The sequence below is a fragment of the Camponotus floridanus genome, unplaced genomic scaffold, assembly GCF_003227725.1.
Source record: "Camponotus floridanus strain SB8 unplaced genomic scaffold, Cflo_v7.5 scaffold18, whole genome shotgun sequence".
Classification (NCBI taxonomy): Eukaryota; Metazoa; Arthropoda; class Insecta; order Hymenoptera; family Formicidae; genus Camponotus; species Camponotus floridanus.
The window spans coordinates 3,153,403-3,171,485 of NW_020229303.1; the positions used below are offsets into that span (position 1 = coordinate 3,153,403).

The 18,083-nt window shown below is 35.1% G+C and overlaps 1 protein-coding gene and 1 long non-coding RNA gene across 3 annotated transcripts in view; one reads left to right on the forward strand and one right to left on the reverse strand.

Annotated features, from left to right (window-relative positions):
• The window catches only part of LOC112637570, a 94,392-nt gene that overhangs the window by 35,400 nt on the left and 40,909 nt on the right, over window positions 1–18,083 (forward strand). The window lies entirely within an intron of this gene.
• Window positions 1–18,083, reverse strand: part of LOC105250930 (PH domain leucine-rich repeat-containing protein phosphatase 2) — a 62,506-nt gene that overhangs the window by 25,489 nt on the left and 18,934 nt on the right. Inside the window, exons 3-4 of the mRNA XM_011257326.3 lie at window positions 14,166–14,300; window positions 8,550–8,785 (exon numbers count right to left, since the gene is read on the reverse strand). Of these exons, the coding sequence (XP_011255628.2) occupies window positions 8,550–8,785; window positions 14,166–14,300 (371 nt within the window). The remainder of the gene's footprint in view (window positions 1–8,549; window positions 8,786–14,165; window positions 14,301–18,083) is intronic.

The following is an 18,083-nucleotide window of genomic DNA, read 5'->3' on the forward strand; positions in this document are numbered from 1 at the left end:
GTCACTTCTCGAAAATAATTTATTTAGATAGTATAACATTTTTTTTTCATAAATTATTTTCACAATAAAAGTGATATATGAATTAACGCAAACACTACATTGTTCACGATATTAGTTTTTATTCGGTTACTCAAATAATAAATGTGTCATTTTATATCTTCTAGGCTTCTCCTCCACAGATCTTGGTGATAAATGCCCAAAAAACAGTCAGCCCTAATTTCGAACCCTTCGCAAGGTTAATCACCGCTATCTTCTTGTAGGGGGAGTTCTCTCTTTGGGTGCGTGAGAAATTAGGGCAGAGCTTTTATCCCTCGAGCCCGATTTTTCTTTTCTACGTTATTTTATTCCTTTACTTTTACGCTCGCAGCGAAAAACCGTGAGATGCACGAGAATTCGCGTGAGTATAAATATCTTTCGTATAACAATGGAAAAAAATTCTCTGAATTATTCTACTGACGTTTAACGATTGATATCCATAAAACCTGATTAATTTGTGAGATAAGAAATAAACTATTGGTGTTTTATAATTCACTCGTCACGTTAAGCTTATGCTTTACGCTTTACGTTGTAGCCAGAAGTTAATTTGGGTTAGACTATATAATGCGGGAAATTTCGCGGTGGAATCTCAGTCAAGCACGTACTTGATCAAGCCGCGTAAAAATGGATTTTGCGGCATTTAATGATACACAAATTACGGTATTAATTGCGCGTAATAACACTGCGGCAAATGGATTCATTTAGTTTCATGCCTGTGAACGCTCGACTGAATCGATAAGCTGTGCAACGTTCATAGGCATGTACATAGGTGAATCAAAGCGCGAATAGAGAGTTTTAGTGTATTTAATCCTTATCCTATTTAGCTGCGAAACAGTTACAATAGCACAATACAGAAGATTGAATTGCCATATTTGATAATGTTATGCAAATACGAGATAATCGAGTTGCAATTAATTAATTAATTAATTATTCAAAATTATTGAATTTTGCTTGAGGTCTCAGGTCAGTAAACAATGAATAAATTGCCTATCAGATTAAATATAATACGTACGGTATGTATTTCTCTTTGATCTCTTTGGGTTGAATTTTAATTGGTAATAGAATTTTTTTGGTAAGTCTGGTTAGATTCTTTTTACAGAAAAATTTCGAGGAAATCGCTATTATTAATTTTTAAGATTTAGTATTATAATATTTTAGTGATTAATTTCGAATTAAAATTTTGCAAAAATGAAAGCTAGTTTCTATTTTAAATTTTTGAGACATTTTTTTCGTAAATAATCTAGTTTATAACACAATTAATTTTAATGCCAAACAGTGATTCGAGCTACCACACGTTCTTCATCAATTCTTTCTCAGAAAAGAAATTAATTACTCCATATTTTCGCATCCTTCTAAAATAATCAAACGTCAATTAATTGATTTCTCCAAGTTATTATATTACATTCTCATATTACGTTCACCCTAAAAAATTGATATGCAATCATAAACGTCAATATTACAGTCAAATTGTACTCGTTTATTTTATTAATTTATTAATAAAGTAATTAATTATGTACGCTTTCATCATATAAGTGATCGAGTCGTTGCCGAATGAGATCGATCCTCACCAATACATACATTGTATTGTTGGCATTAATTAATCTTTCTCATTGTCGCTTATGATTCTATGCCGCGAAAAGCGGTATCACGAGATTGATCACATCGCACACGGCGATCTCTGATTCCCGATAATTCGCTGTCATACCTGAGCCTCTTATAATTTCCGGTTAATGGCATACTGCCGCATTATCGTCAAGCGAAACGGATTGTGCACGATGCGCTTTTCGCGATATAAATTATAATGTAAACACATGTACATGCGCTTTTCTCGGCTAAAAAGAGAGTCATGCGTCAGTTCGAAATTAATTTTGACGGAGATTGATTTTACGCGACACCTCGTTTCGGAATACAAATGCATGTTATTACGCATGCAAAGTAATTAAATAAATCATGCCAACAAAACGTACTCTAAAAAGAGAGAAAGAGAAACTTTCCTATATATGAAACTTTCTTCGTTCGTTTTTTTCAGTTAGAAAGTTTGATCATTTTGGAAATTGGTAATTAATTTTGGTTTGCATTGGATCTCAATTAAAAAATGTTATCAGAGCCTATTACGTTACGAACAAAACTTCTAGCGAATTGAAGTTTAATTGAAATTAATCGTAAAACAATATTTTGCTGTCATTTTTTCTTCTTCATTGTCTTGCTCTTAAAATTATTTAATTTTTAACAGCCAACTATTAAAATTTGCAGGATCCAAATTTTGAGATAATCGCTATTTCTTTTAATTTAACTATGCTATATGCACCACAATTGCGTGTATCATTGAGAGATAACTCGTATAATATCGATATGTATGTAAAATCATACGATTGTTGTAAACCGATTGCAATTGTAACACTTTTTACGAGACGAAAACTCAACTATTCTTCGTTTATTAAATCGTTTCTAATAAAGCTCGATCTCTCTTGCGTGTAGTTGCATCGTAAATTAAAATGCGTATTGTCGCGGGTGCAGTATTAAAAACTCGGAGTGTAAAATACGCTGTGCGAGAGGGACAATTTTTTTATGGAAATACGTATCCGACGAGAGCGCATTGGGATGAAATAACAGATGTAGTTGTAAATAACACTGGGATTATATTTTTGTAGTAACAGGACGGATGAACTATACATCCCGGATTATTATTTTATGTCACCGGTAAAAATAGGCAAAGAAAAATAATAACGTTGAAAGAGGAGTTTCCGTCGAGCTAAAAGTTCGATTGCAAATTGAAAGAAGGAATACGCAATGAGAAACGATATCGTCATAATTCCGTGACACTTGGTGTACATGCAGGCTCTCTATGGATACATCATCGTTGCTGATGTTCGATTCCGGCCGCGGACGCAGCGAACGCGACGAATACGATTAATTAATGAAACGGTGACACGCAAACTAGATGCACCTACGAATGTAGCAACGTTTGTGTAACGTTGCTCTATGGTCAATGCTGTTGACACGCGCAAACGCGCTCCGCGTGGATAATCAGATTGAAAGATATTCATTCTCGTTATACTGCTTCGGGAACTGCAATTGTTTATTTTTCATTTTTCCCGTTGTTTTCCATCAAACGGAACACGATAAATTTATCACAATCGGAATATCTTCGAGCGAGCGTAATCGAATATACGGACACGTCGGTCACGATTAATCGAACTCCATTTTTTAATCCGGAGAATTTAATAAGTAAGCTATATCGCATGAGCTTTCAATTTTCGCGCAAATTTTCATATATATATATATATATATATATATATATATATATATACTCTCTTGGTGTATCGATTTATTTTTGTGAAATAATCGCCATCATCTTCGTTTAACCATAATATTTATATCATTAAGAAAATTATCGGAATTATGTTGAGATGTGACGTAATATGGGAACACACACACACACAATTTCAATATTAAAAAATATTTTTTCTCTCTCTTTCTCTCTAAATTAAAATATTATTTTCATCACATATTTATTTTTCAGGTATTGATTGGAATTTTAATTTATTCGAATGTTAATAAAATTAGTTTTTAACAAAAAATATGTGACTCAGGATTAATTGAGAAAGAAATATATTTAAATACTGTCACTGATAGAAGTTGCCAGCAAATAATGCTTTCAATATAAAAAAGAATCCTCTATTAATATCATATATTTTCTCTTTTTCTTTTAAAGAGTAATACAATTTTATATTATTTTACACACACACATGATGAGAAAAATATACGTAGATTCACAATACTTATGTTAAAACGTTTAAAAGTTGTATTATTTAATTTTTTAGAGAGAGAGAGAGAAAGAGAGAAAAAGAGAGAGAAAGAGAATAATCTCATTTGAAAATTAAGAAATATTTACTGAGATAATCTGTTTGATGCAATGGACAGAGAATGTCGATACTTTCGGCAACAAATACGAATAGCTGATGTATCAAACTGAATTGTCATAGAGTCATGTGTTCAAAACCGCTCCGCTTCTATTACGCAAATAATGACGCTCCACTACAAAATGTCACGATCCACTCGATCGTGTCATCGACACCCGACATTCAAGAAAATTGTTTCATTATCTGACGCGTGCTTGAAATCGACTCGCTTTGACGCTTTGAGTACGATTCCGTCGACGATTATTAAACAAAAGGCGGGACAAGGCGATATTAAATACCATTAAATATCAGTCAATTTTTCTTTATGCAGTAAATATTGCATAAAGAATTACATAAATGCCTTATGATCAGTACATACTTCTTCGCATTTTCTCGTATATCATTAAACTAATGACACGTTTAAATAAGCTTGCATCATTCACGTTATACATATCTTTTTTCACATAAAATCACGCATTATATAATATAAGCGAATTGCAACTAAAATTTACGATACGAGAAAAATTGAAGATAGTAGAGAATAATAAAAAATCAAAAGAATATTCTGACATGCAATTTATGTAATTTTTTCACGTGCAAAGTCGACGAGACGAAATGAAATAAACAGTAGAAAAGAAAAATTCCTCGTCAAAAGTTTGTTACCGCGATTTGTGTAAATTTCCGTTCATTCATCGCGCAACAATGCATTAGCGGAAAATTCAACGGACGGATTAAACGCGATCACGATGCGTCCGGTCGATGCAATAATAGTGTTTCGCGGTGGCGGCGGCGGTGCATTTGCGCCATGGAGAAAAGCGGCAAAATACTACGTGTGTTGAATAATTCAAGAGAAATGACGAGGGAGGAAGCAAGAGAAAGAGAGAGAGAGAGAGAGGGGTGAGGGTGGGTGGGCCGCATTCCGTATTTGTACAAGTGATCGCTGAATATTTAGCAAGTGTTTATCCAAAGCATGATCTCGCGTTTCGAACGGTATCGCGTTCAACTTCGATTGACAAAACCAGTCGACGAATTTGTGCACTTCACCTGTAATAATACATCAAATAATCTCGTAAATTGTCATTGTTGTTTAAAATGAGAAAAATCGAAAGTAGCGCAACATGAGAAAAAACAGTGGTTATTTTTTTACCATTTTGTTTTTCTTCTCTTTTCGACAGCAGTCTGCAAGCAGCCACTTGGAATAGCACGAGAGATGCTCGTTTTGTAAATATATTTTTCACTATCTGTTTCTTTTCTTTTAAGAGAAGAGAGTTTCCAGTTATTACACATAGCTCTGCTTATAAATATTTGTTTATGAAATATTTTATTCTGATATTTCTTCTAAATTATTCGGTTCAATTACCACCCACGTATCATCAGAAAAAATAGAGTAATGTAATTATATAAAATCGTACATAATCATATATAATTAAAACCATAATTTGGCGTCATCACATTCATATGATTATGTAAAATTATATTACTATTTTTTTTCAGGTGCATTTTAATGTTTTCAAAAAAGATCTTTAATCGCACGTTATAGGTAGAGATTCGAATTATTGTTCCGGCTTAAAACGTTACGGGACATTAAATGTCAAATATATATCGCTAAATGTGTCGTCGCCGGCAATCGTATCGAGGGATCGATCGCGAATCGCCGATAATTTCGCGATCGGATGCTGGCGACGGTCCGGTCATAACGTCCGGCATGATAGTGTGTACCCTCACCCCTTATCTATTCCAACCTCTTTATCTCCTGTCCCCTTTCTCCCAATCTCCTCCGTTAGGTCGCATTTGGATATTGAAGTTTGTTCATCGTGATTTCATATTCAGGATGTGCCTTTAGGCCAATGTTTGCGTCATTTTGGATTCCTCTCGCTATTCGTCCCCCTAGTGACTCTTCTTTCAGCTTCGATCTATCTGTTCCCGTCTCGTCGATCTTTTCAGTCGCGGATTCGCGGAGACGAAGAAGAAGGGAAAATTTCCTTTGACTTCTCCGACTTGCGCTTTAATCAAACCTTTGAGGAATCGATCTGCAACGATATGATATCTGCAGTGCATTTTATTAAAAAAAGCTTTATGATATAAAACCGCGGTGACAGAGAACTTCTCCTTTCCAAAAGACTCGAAGCTCCTACACATAATTTCTAATTATAAATATGCACATTACATACGATTACATACGAATTATTAAAGATTCAGTCTACTCTACCAGTATGAAAAATTAATGACTTTTAGAAATTTTTTAAAGAATAATATTGGAAATTAATTTTTGCAATTTTTTTGTTATTTCATATATATTTTTATCGATGTGTAAATAGTACGTCAGTATTTTTATTTAAAAATTTATTTTTTTATGTTTAATACAAGCTTCTGCACGTAACGACAATAAAAAACAATTAAAAAACGATGGTATGACACGCTGCTCTTCGTGTAACTGTCTGAAATAAAAAAATTTAGTCTAGTTTTATTGCAGTAGCAGAATACTTTGTACAGTAGAATATTTTGGATATTGAACCTAGTTAAAATTTAAAAAATTAATATATAATAAATTTGTAATCTCAGAAAAAATTTCAGCAAAATGGAAATATGTAATTTTAAAACAATACTACTTTGTTATTTTTCAACTTTTTGAAAATGAAATTAGGTTAAATATTCCAAAAATATCCTATGGAATATAAAATTAGATCGAGTTTTTTTCATTTTAGACAATTACACGAGACGCAACATATCACATAGTCAAACCATGTATTTTTGAACACGTTATGCGCGGAAGCTCATATTTTTTCAACAAAAAGAGTTGAATATCTTCATTAAATTATTGACGTACGATTAAAAAATATTGACGTACTCTCTTTATATATATATGTATATAAAACACATGTAAAACATTAAAAAAAATCAATTTCTAATATTCTTGAAAAAGAAATATCCTAAAAATGATCAATTTTTCATACTGCTGGAACAGACTGAGCCCTTAAATAACTGCGAACATACAACGGTGTAACAGAGTCGTCTCGCAGCGAGCTAATATCGATATTTACGGGTTTGCTCAACGGTGCGAAACACGTCGGGAGGAGTTGTCCTTTTTGTTTAGTCGATGAATTCTATTGAAGCTCATCAAAATGACGCCTATGTTTGTTCTCATTTGCATCGGGCAGAGCGCGAGCCGACAATCGACGCAATTCTAATTCATCGCGCTTGCCCGTCGACATGTAACGACATTATCGGAAGCCGCCCGCGCCTTCCTCTCGTCTCCTCCGCCCCCGCCGCCTGTTCTGTCCGACATAATTTCTCCGGCATGTTGCACTCTGCTCACTGCTGCTCTGCCGCATTGACGTTCCACCTATTCCTTTCCAGATACGCGGTCGGTATGCCTCGGAATATTACCTATCTACTCGCCGCATGACCTATTTACATGCGCAAGAGCTCCTCTTTCGATGGTTATTGGAGTCGAAGGGGGAGGATGCGAGGGCACAAAGTTGCAGGATGCACGGAGATGCGAGATCCAAAGCTATTTACGCAGATCCTCGCGAAATATAATATCTTTTTGCTCTCTCGCGTGTATCGATATAACCCTTATGCATTGTAAATATCGACTCCGTTTATCCTGCCGGAGTATCATGCAAAATTTTCAGCTTGTCCGAGTTCGTTACACGAGAATCTGCTTCGTTTCCTCGTTCAAGCCGCGTAACACGCTCCAAGGGAAATTCCAAGAATCGGTTTCAGCTCACGACCGGGTGAGCTCGAGTTTTAAGGTGACTGAAATTGTCGGGCAAACACCGACTGTGTGTGTCAAAGATTCTCTCACACGTCTCTTGAAAAATGGATTTCTCCGTTCCTATTTCTATACGTGCCACCGCGACAGCTTCTTTCTGGGTTTATTTATCGCATGCATCGTACAAGAATGTACGATTGTTCCGCAGAACCTAGAATCTTTGTACTAAATATTATATATCGAGATGAATGATAAATCAAATTAATATCTATGATTGCTTCGAGCAACGAAATGTGATTCAATCTGACAAATACGCGCGAAGCAAAGAATATTAATGCGCGTGAATAAAATAGAATAGAAATGGAAAAGAATACGTTGAAGTAAATTATCAAATAAATAAATTAATGATTAATAAATATATAAATAAATAATAAAAATAATAATAATATAGCATATTATTAATTAATGTACAGGAATATCGAGAGACTCAAAAAAATTGTACAAATAATATCATATTATTCATACTATTCGGAAATTGAATATTCATACATGATATATGCGATGAAATTTATATCAAAGTTAAAATTACATCAGCATATTATTAAAATAAAACGAAATAATTTAGATTTGAACAAATGTAACGTATTTTTAATAGTAAAATTATTGATATTCATTTTTTAATAATATCTCGATTATTAATTTTGCTTATAAAAAATTATTACGCTCCTTCAGTTTCAATCAACGCGACGCTTTCAATTGCTTCATTCAATTCCGGTATCTCTTTCCCTTTCTTTTTTCTCGATATGGTGCCTAGCACCTTCCTACGTGTTTCGTGAGAAACTATTTCGAGAAATTGTCTCGATTTCACGCGGAAGAATAGCGATGAGGTCGCTTACCTCCTTGATCCAGCCCTTCCAAAGGTCCCGATCCCAGGGGTGATGGAAGCCCAGATACAAGTGTCTGGTCTCGCGATGATGATTCTCTTCAGGGTGTTGGCTCACATGGCACTGTTGAGTGACCCTGGGAAACCCGGTGACACGCAAAACGAGTTTGCCCAGACGTGACGGCGCATAGCACACCGCGCCACCGCCGCCACCCAGCTCCATCCATTCCGCTCGCGATTCCGGACAAGCTGCGGGAAACGCGTTATTTATCAGTCCTTTTGATAAATTGGTAGTACGTACGATCGCGACATAGCTATAGCTGAGGCGAAGAGCGTCGTTTCTGACAAGAGGGGACGTGAATAAATAGAATCTTTTCAAATTAATATTCTAGAGTATCGATGTTTCATCAGTTATTAATAATTGACATTAATTAACACAATTATTATTTCACTCGTACTGCGAAAGCAATGATTTTTGGCATATTCGGTGCACGCATTTTAAGGCACATGGACGTATATTGACGCGGAGCTTTCGTCCTTTAGATTCCGAGTGCTTAATTTTAAGCAGGACGCGATGCAAGGTAATGAAAAGATGACTCCATCTCTTCGGCGAGATGTCTAATTACGTTCAGCTATGTTGGAGAATGCTGGATGGTCGTTGATATTCCGATGACGTTACATTCCACAGCGTCGGCTTTCAGAGAACATCCATCACCGGGTGTGCCTCGAGTGTACCGGCTCTCGCAGACACAAAGCGCCATCGGATATTATCGAATTTTTACGCTGCTATTGGAGAAAAACAAAGATGTCGAAAATGCTTCCGATGAGAAACTTATTTATTCGCGCAGCGATAGACGGATCGCAAAATACCGTCACGTTCTTTTATCAGTAGCGAACAAACAAATGCTTGCATGATTATCGAATCAGCGTAGAATCCTCCCTTGTGCAATCTTTAAAAAATGTCTATAAATCGTCGCACATATTTGAATTGATGAATTGAAATGGGTCGGTTATTAATTTTGCTTATAAAAAAATTATTACGCTCCTCTATTTTCAATCCACGCGGCTTTAATTACTTCAATCATAAGATTTATCGAGGAAATCTTTGAACTATGTGAAATCTAAAAAATCTGAAAAATTATTATACATTTTATAAAAACATTAATCTCGTTTTCTCTTTTTTTAGTATTATTTCTTTTTATTGGTATTTTTTATTTGCTGCGACACTAAACAATTAAATCTTATTTTAAAAGAGTCATGCCCTTAATTCTCGCAAATATGATAATATCACGTGCATTCTTAGTCAATCTTCTTTATGTATCAAGACAACAAGTATTATACGTGTTAATCCAAGTAATTTATTCCAAAAAATGCATGATATCTTCCTCCTCTCTCTCGCAATATTGGTTATAAATGAAATGTAAAATAAACGATCGTGTTTTCCTATTGTTCGTGAATCGCAATGCCAAGCGTTGGAAAATAGTTGCGGTCGGCAATATTTTGTTACAGCTGTTAAACGATATAGCGTGCACACGCGGTTGGCATCGTTTTTCGATGAGACTGCCGTGCAACTAATTTCCGCGTTCTGGTTCCAAAACTAGACGTCCCAGAAAGTTCTTGTTAGCAGCTCATTAAGTTAGAATTTAACAAGTTTAACGTGTTTTGCTAACTTTACATAAAGACGAATAGAATAAATGCTTAAAAAAGATCGTAAAAACCAGCAGTAGAGTTTCATGTTTAAGGGAAATTTTTTTCTTCGAGCAATCCACATGAGCAAATAATGTATGCATATCATTAAATGCCTCTTGAAAAATATTTAAATATTTAAGTATCTTTCAAAAAATATGAATATATCAAGAAATGTGATTCATTTATATTTTACCGCATCAAGAATCAAAGTATCCAAGTGATATATATGAGCATAATATATATATATATATACACATATTCTGCGATTGAAATTTCCGACTTGATCACACATCTGAAGATTCAAAGAAGACCGATGTTAAATTCATAGCACAGCAAATTTTGTAGCCTATATATACCAGAGAGAGATTGCCGAATATTCGTTTCCGAATCGTAGGATTTCGGGCAATTTCTAATTGAAGCCAACGGTGGTCGCAGCTTAAATCAGTAAATGCCGGCGAGACTGACCAACTTCCGGAATAGCCGCCATTCTACAGTCCACGCTAGATTGTGGTTCCATTTGCAAGATACGTATCGAGCAATGGGCAATTTCCTAACAGCGACGCATAGGATATGTAGGTACATCGATGTCCGCGCGCGTTTCTGCGAATGCTTGTTAGAATAAATTAAACGATGTATCGAAATAACATGGAAGAGCGTTTTAGAAATCTCCTTTATGTTCCTAAATGTTTGCATCGCCCAAAAAAGTTAGAATATGATACTATTCGAGGTATTTAAGTGTAATATGAATTTTGAATTATAACATGAAATATTCAAATAGTTAAATTCTAAAATTATTTAATACATATTATTTTACATACATTGTATTTTTTTAGATGATTCATAAGTTGCGCAAAAAATTTGAAAGAGATCCGGCAAATAAAATTATAAATAAAATTCTGAATTGTTTGTTAGAAATTATGAATCGTTAAAGCGGATTTTAGTTAATAAAATTTTCAAGTTTGAAGTATATTGTAAAATCGTCAAGCGAAGAGAATTGCTTCAATATAGAGAGGCTGCAGGATATCCTGGAAAAACTTTTTCCATGGGCTGCGTGACTGGGAAAACCCGGAGATCGGGATTGTCCGGTCGGGGATGACACGGATGTCCTTCCTTCCGTCACGTTCATCGGACACAAATCTCTGGGAGAGAGAAAGAGAGAGAAAGCGGCGTTCGAGAAGTACAACGAGGGAGGGAAGAATTGTCCCGGGGAAGTTGTTCGCTGTTGATTCAGCACTAGTCCGCGATAGCGAACACCTGTTACCACGGCTATCCCGAGTTTAATCAAGCTCTGGGCTCCCGAAGGATCCTCTGACCCCTGTCTCCCCTACTTTTCGCTCATGACTGACGTGATACCGCGGAACGCTTATGGGACACGCTCATTAAAATCGGCCATCGATTGTCAGCGATATGTCCCTACATTCTTTCAAACGGAACACCATTTAAATAATAATATGTCAATTTCTATATAGGTTGTTTTTAAATTCTGAAGTTTATAGAAAAAAAGTGCATAGAAAAAGATTATTATTGATGTAAACTTAGGTAACGAAAGAAACTAATTTGATTGTTGGAAGCATAATTTCTTTTGCCTATGTTTTGTCTACGTTTTTTATCTTGAAGTTTAAAAATCTTTAGCTACATGCTCTTGAAACAGTAAATATATTAGACTTTTAACATTGATTTGAAGTACAATAGTCTTTTACCATGAAGGGAGAGAATTAATTTGTAAGCTTCACATCATGGTATCAAATATTAATGTAATTTTTTTAAAAGCCGTTCGGGAAAAAAGGACGAAGAAGCGATTGTGCAAGAGGAATAAAATGTTTATTCTTACTCTCTTTTTCTCTTGCTTCTCTTTTCTCTTTTCTCGCAATAAATTGTTAAATAACTATTGTATCTCGTACAAACTCATGTATAGTATGTTAGGAAAGCAGTCATGGTTGTTTCAATTTCGAGGAACTAGTAATCTCAAAGTTACAATCATATAAATAATTAAAATTGTATTCTACATCATCTATAATATATAAATGAATTAATTTTGCAATAATTATTTATTATTAAAATTATCACTAAAAAACAACGGATATTTTTTTTTTTCAATAAACGCCAAGAGACACAATGATATAAAAGAAAATACATTTTTCTTTCCTCTATAAATGGCGTATCTTGAAAAAGGAAAACACATCTCAGATTCAATAAAATCGAAATTCAAGATAAAAATACCTCAGAGCTAGAATATATTCAATAAAAATTTTTGCACTCGCGAATAACTCGCCCTATTCCGCTGTTCTCGACACTGATTCAATAGATTCACCATTAAACAATTCAACATCTTTTCGACAGCGTCGTCGATATAGATGAACCGACACATGAAATATCGATCGCGTAACCTTTCAGGTAACACCGTATGGCGCGATTCAAGTGAAAAATCGTGTAAAATCGCGAGGTGGAAATTCCGCGGGCATTTCCGTGACCGGACTGGATGGAAACGTAGTCATTTCACAGAGAAAGAGGAATTGTTGAGATGGGAGATTCCTGGCCATCGTCGACGTCGTGCGCATTTACGGTCTGGAAAATGCCGAATGTGATCCTCATGCGGAGACGAGACGCGATTCCAGTCACGTTCGGCAAAGTCGCGTCCAACTTCGTTGTCATTTGGCGGAAATGTCTGAATCAATGGATGGTTTTGTATGGAAGGACACGACATGATATCGCGTGCCTTGAAATGAGGATATCGTGGATCTCAAACTTCGAACAATTTAATTTTTACACGAAGATTTTTATACGCTACACAGAGTTTCCTCATCAATATCAGTAAATCAATAGTTGAAAAGTAACTAATTTTGACTAATTTAAACGAATTTTATTTAGCAGAAAATGGAAGCAGGAGCATATTTTTGTTTCTATGCTATCAGATATATTTTTGTGCAAATAAAAATATATTTTTGTGCAAATAAAATTTTTATGCAAATTTATTTAATGTGCAATTTAAATTTTTACGCATATATCTCATGTTTTAAAAAACTTTATCAATATTCTCACTATTTTTAACTTTCATACATTATGTATTGTGTCTGTGCTGTAAATACAGCTTGCGGGCAACACGCCATTTTTCTCAAACGATAACGATACGTGCCGTATCTGAATGTTCGCCGACGTAATTGCCCGTCAGGACAAGATAAATCCTTCCGGCCGAAGAAATTCTTGATCCACGGCACGCATCCTGGTCGGTGACAGGATCCCTCCCACGAAGGATAAGGGACGAACGTAGATAAATCATGATGTTTCAGGTGTCGGAAATCGGAAAGCAAAGGAAAGAAAAGGGAAGACATCTAGGGGACTGATCTCGCTGATATTTTCCTTTCCGGCATCTTTATCTTCCTTAAAGGAACCGTCACGTTTGCGATCGTTTACATAAGCGTAGCTCGAAGATTTTCAAAGAACGGTTTTCAAATATATGTTAATTTATACATCGAATCTCGTAGATAAGCATCATCTTTTAATATTGAGGGAAATCATCTTTTTGTCGCTCAATATATATTTGAGATTATATTCTTATTATATTATTTTTGAGTTTATATTTAAAGATCTATGCTAAATTGATTTTTTAAGTTAAAAATTGGCGCGACAATTTAAAAAAATATTTACCTGTTTCCTGAAAAAGAATTTTTTTGAGGTAAGCTCTTCAATTGCGAGTGACGCTAAGTCTCTTAAATTCGATCCTTCTTACAGCTAATTTCACGAATCCTTTCGAATCTTGGTAGAAGAAAGGAGACAGATACGATTGCCAGATAATTCCTAATCTCTCTGATAGACGTTCAGGGGTTGTTTCCCTCGTTCACATGGAGGTTTTCTACTGGGGCGCGAAATCATGCTCTTCCCTCTCTTCCTTGTAAATTCTCTTATCTCAGAGATTGGCAGGATCTCCGAGTGGGACACTTACCCGGATAAAGGAAGAGTCTGGAACCGATGACGGCTAGAGGTCGTCGTTTCCATTGGGGAAAAACCAACCCCTTTAACACCAGGGTGTAGCCGCAACGGCTGTATCCCGCCAGGTCTGGCAATGGCGATGCTGGTCCTGGCAAAAAGTAAAAGAGATAGAGCGGTTAGTAACTACGGCTTTAATCAACGCGCTCTTTAAACGATGCCTTTTAGATACACGTAACGCTTTTTGGGGTGAAAGGGTTGAGACTCTGCTATGATCTCACACGAAATTTGTGATAAAAGGAAAGTATATTTACTTGAAAAATAACTAAGTTTACGAATCATATTATAAATTTTATTTTTTCAATTTATATCGATGTATATAATTCGTATCTCAGAAAATTTCAATTTGCATTAAATTTAATAAATATTTATATCCCCCTGAGTTTAAAGAAACGATCGTCTTTATAGCAATAAATATTTCTTTTTTTAAGAAAATAAAAAATGTATAACAATTATATAAACATTGTCATATATAATATAAATAGATAATATCAAAAAGATAAATTCATTTAAATACATTACATTAAATTATATTCTATTTATATAAGTATTTGAATTGATTAAAAATATGGAAACTTCCTGTTATAACATATTTATTTTTCTTTCTTGATTATTCCTGAGAATTTTCACTGACTCTATTCAAAACTGTCCTATATACTGTGACATATGGAATTTTTCATTGCATATGCGGCAGCAAACGGCGTGCGAGGAAATTGAGTTACGCTTACAAACAGAGACGCAAATTCCCAGAGAATTTTACAGACCATATGCGACATACGCGAATCAAAATATTATTTTTTCGACTCATTGTGTAGCGATATAGACCTTTACCTGTTCTGGAGAATCGCAAAACCATTACAATCAACTCGTAAAAAATATCGGACGTTATATCGCGATCGTAGCTGTCATGTATTTTTTAACATATTTGTCTATCATACAATATTTATCAGCTATCAGTAGCTTTGAAAACAACGACTTTGTTTATATATTATGACTAATATTATATATTAATTCTTTGCAAGAATAAATTAAAAATCTCTGTTGAGTTATTACTTATTTATTTCTATTTATCATTTAACATATTTTCTAAAATACAAATTTTATGAAATTTATTTTATGAAATTTATCTCTCTTTATAACTCGTACTTATCATGTAATTTGTTAAAAAACGTAATCTATATATAAAAATTACTTTTTTTGAACAGCGTTTTGAAGTTCTTACAAAAACCTATTAAAGGTCGATAAATAGAAGCCAACAATGCGAACATGAATATGTAAAAGAAGCGGATTATCAGAAAATAAGAGCAATTATATTCATGGCAGCATGATATTTTCTCGCGGATCTGTAAATATTGGACCACGTCGCCGTCGGCGAGAAATGCTCGCGAACTTTGCTCTCGCTTCGCCATCTCTCTGCGATAAAATCCAATAAATCGTGCGCGGTTATTAAAGCCAGCGTGCGTGCAGCTTTATTATAACATTGGAAAATGCTACTATTTTCAGCGAAAGAGAGGACTATTTATTATGCGCGAATGTAGATTCTATCTTATCAAGTAAAAAGAAATTACAATCAATATGCATGGAATTAGGCTGATTAATGATAACGAAATTTTTTTACATTTGTTGTAAGAAACGTTGAAAAGCGACGTTATATATGGAAGATTGAGTCTTAGATTAAAGTTTGTTACATATTTAAAATCTAATCTTGACATCATCTGAGAACAGATGTTTAATTTTATAATTATAATTCGATAATTAAGAAAGTTTTTATTTTCCTCTTTCCTCGAATATTAAATAACTTTGCGCAAAAACTAATATTGTAATATTCATTATATTTCTTTATCTCTCAATATTACCTTGGATTACAATTTGCTTGATTGTAAACCTATTAAGAGGCGAATCTATTTTCTCCGTAAAAAATGAATTATGTTTGTCATTTAGTACACTTGCAATGGTTGAATTTTGTTCTCAAGGGGCAAGAGGGACAAAAGTTTCCGCGGGAAATTACAGACGAGAACACCGGCAACGCGATAATCGGCGTTTAACGTTTTGGCTTAGCTAGGCGAGCGGTTATGTCGTTTGCTGGGTCGACGACGCGAGAGCGCGCACTTCCGGCATTTCCGGCCAGGAAACTCTCAGTCGTTAGTGGTTATTATGGTTAAATATGCTCGCGCCGTCTGTTAGATAAATTTGCTGTTTTAACGCTCGAATCCTCCCCTGCGTCTGGTATCAACAGCGTATCTCGTCGGTCCAATTGTACCCCATGATATGAAACTGCGCCGTCAAACGGCACGTGATATCGTCGACAGAATTTTAGAAAAATTCTTAGTTAAGCTATACTAGATAAACGAACGAAATTAGATAATAAATATCTAAATGATACGTGTATACATTCTGTGAATCTATTCAAATTTCTAAATTATTCGCGGCAAAAATACTCGTATTTTCGACCATTTTCTTATCTACACACGTAAATATTGTTGAAAATTTGTACGTTTAAATTCTACAAATGTCTGTAGAATTTTGGATATTTGGTCGAGTAGTTTATAATCGTGGAAAAAATAAAAGATAAAAATTATATTCTGTGTGAAATATTTATATTCTACTATTTATACTTTTATAAATTTATACTTTAAATATTATAGGTAAGATGAGAACAAGATATATGCGTATATCGATTTGTATGTGTTCGGATACGTGAATCTTTATCGCGCCTTAAAATAATCGATAAAAATTGAGACGTGGGAATTTTTTAAATATGCATATCCTTTTTTCGTTCCTCGTTTGTATCCTGTTATGTTTGTTATATCTTTGTTTGTATCCTGTTATATTTGTTATATCTTTGTCCAGTTTGGTTATCTAAATATTGCAAATATCTCTCAATCAAATAAACAATATAGGTGCGTAAAATAAAAAAATACACTCGAAAACTCGCTCGAAAGTCGAGGTCTATGTAACATGAAAGTGTTTGTGATTGTCAGTTTTCTCGATGTATCAGTTCTCGATAAAAAAATACGGTCGCGCGAGCATCTCTCAAGCTAGAATATCAATCACCAGCCATTTCCAATATCGTCTATCTGCGAAACGCTGCAGTTTACTTCGGTTTTCTTGCAAAATCCATCCTCCGAACGTACGCGATGGTAAACGGGAGTCGGGAAGGCAATTTTCGAGTTTGTCCACGACCAGTGGCAGTTAAGTAGACGGACAAGTAAACTCTTTAAAGAGCGAAAGTTGCCCCGAGCTCTCTTAGATTACATTTATAAGGCAAACACGCGCGAAAGCGGAGATATAAATTGGCTTATATACATATTATTACCGTTATTTAAGATCGTAATTACGCGTATCGTTAAGAGTTATCGCGCGAATCTTGCTGGAAGAAATCATCGGAGACGAAAAGGAAGGAAGGAAAAAAGAACGCAAAATAAACAACCAAAAAAAAAAAAAACGCAAAATATAGCGAGAAAATAAATTTCTCGCGGCGACGACGATGACGATGACGACGACGACGACGACGACGACAACGATGACGTGACGCACGCGACACTTTAACTTAATTAACTCGGCTAAATTGCGCCACGTAAGTTACGTAATGCGCTCGGCGAGTTTATATCGCCGGCGACCGAGTGGAGCACAGAAGCGCCCTGAAATTGCTCATTAATAGCGGCAATAACGTTATAATTAGCGGAGCACGCGCTTTACCGTTTCGTGTCTCTGTAGCGACAACGCCCGCGAAAGTACCTACTTACAACCCCTCTCTCTCTCTCTCTCTCTCTCTCTCTCTTGTATGAGTCGACACAACAACTGTCGTACACATGGTGCTCCACTTAAGTTAAGAGAACCTAGCGCTTCCCCGAGGCAAGTCGACATATATCGA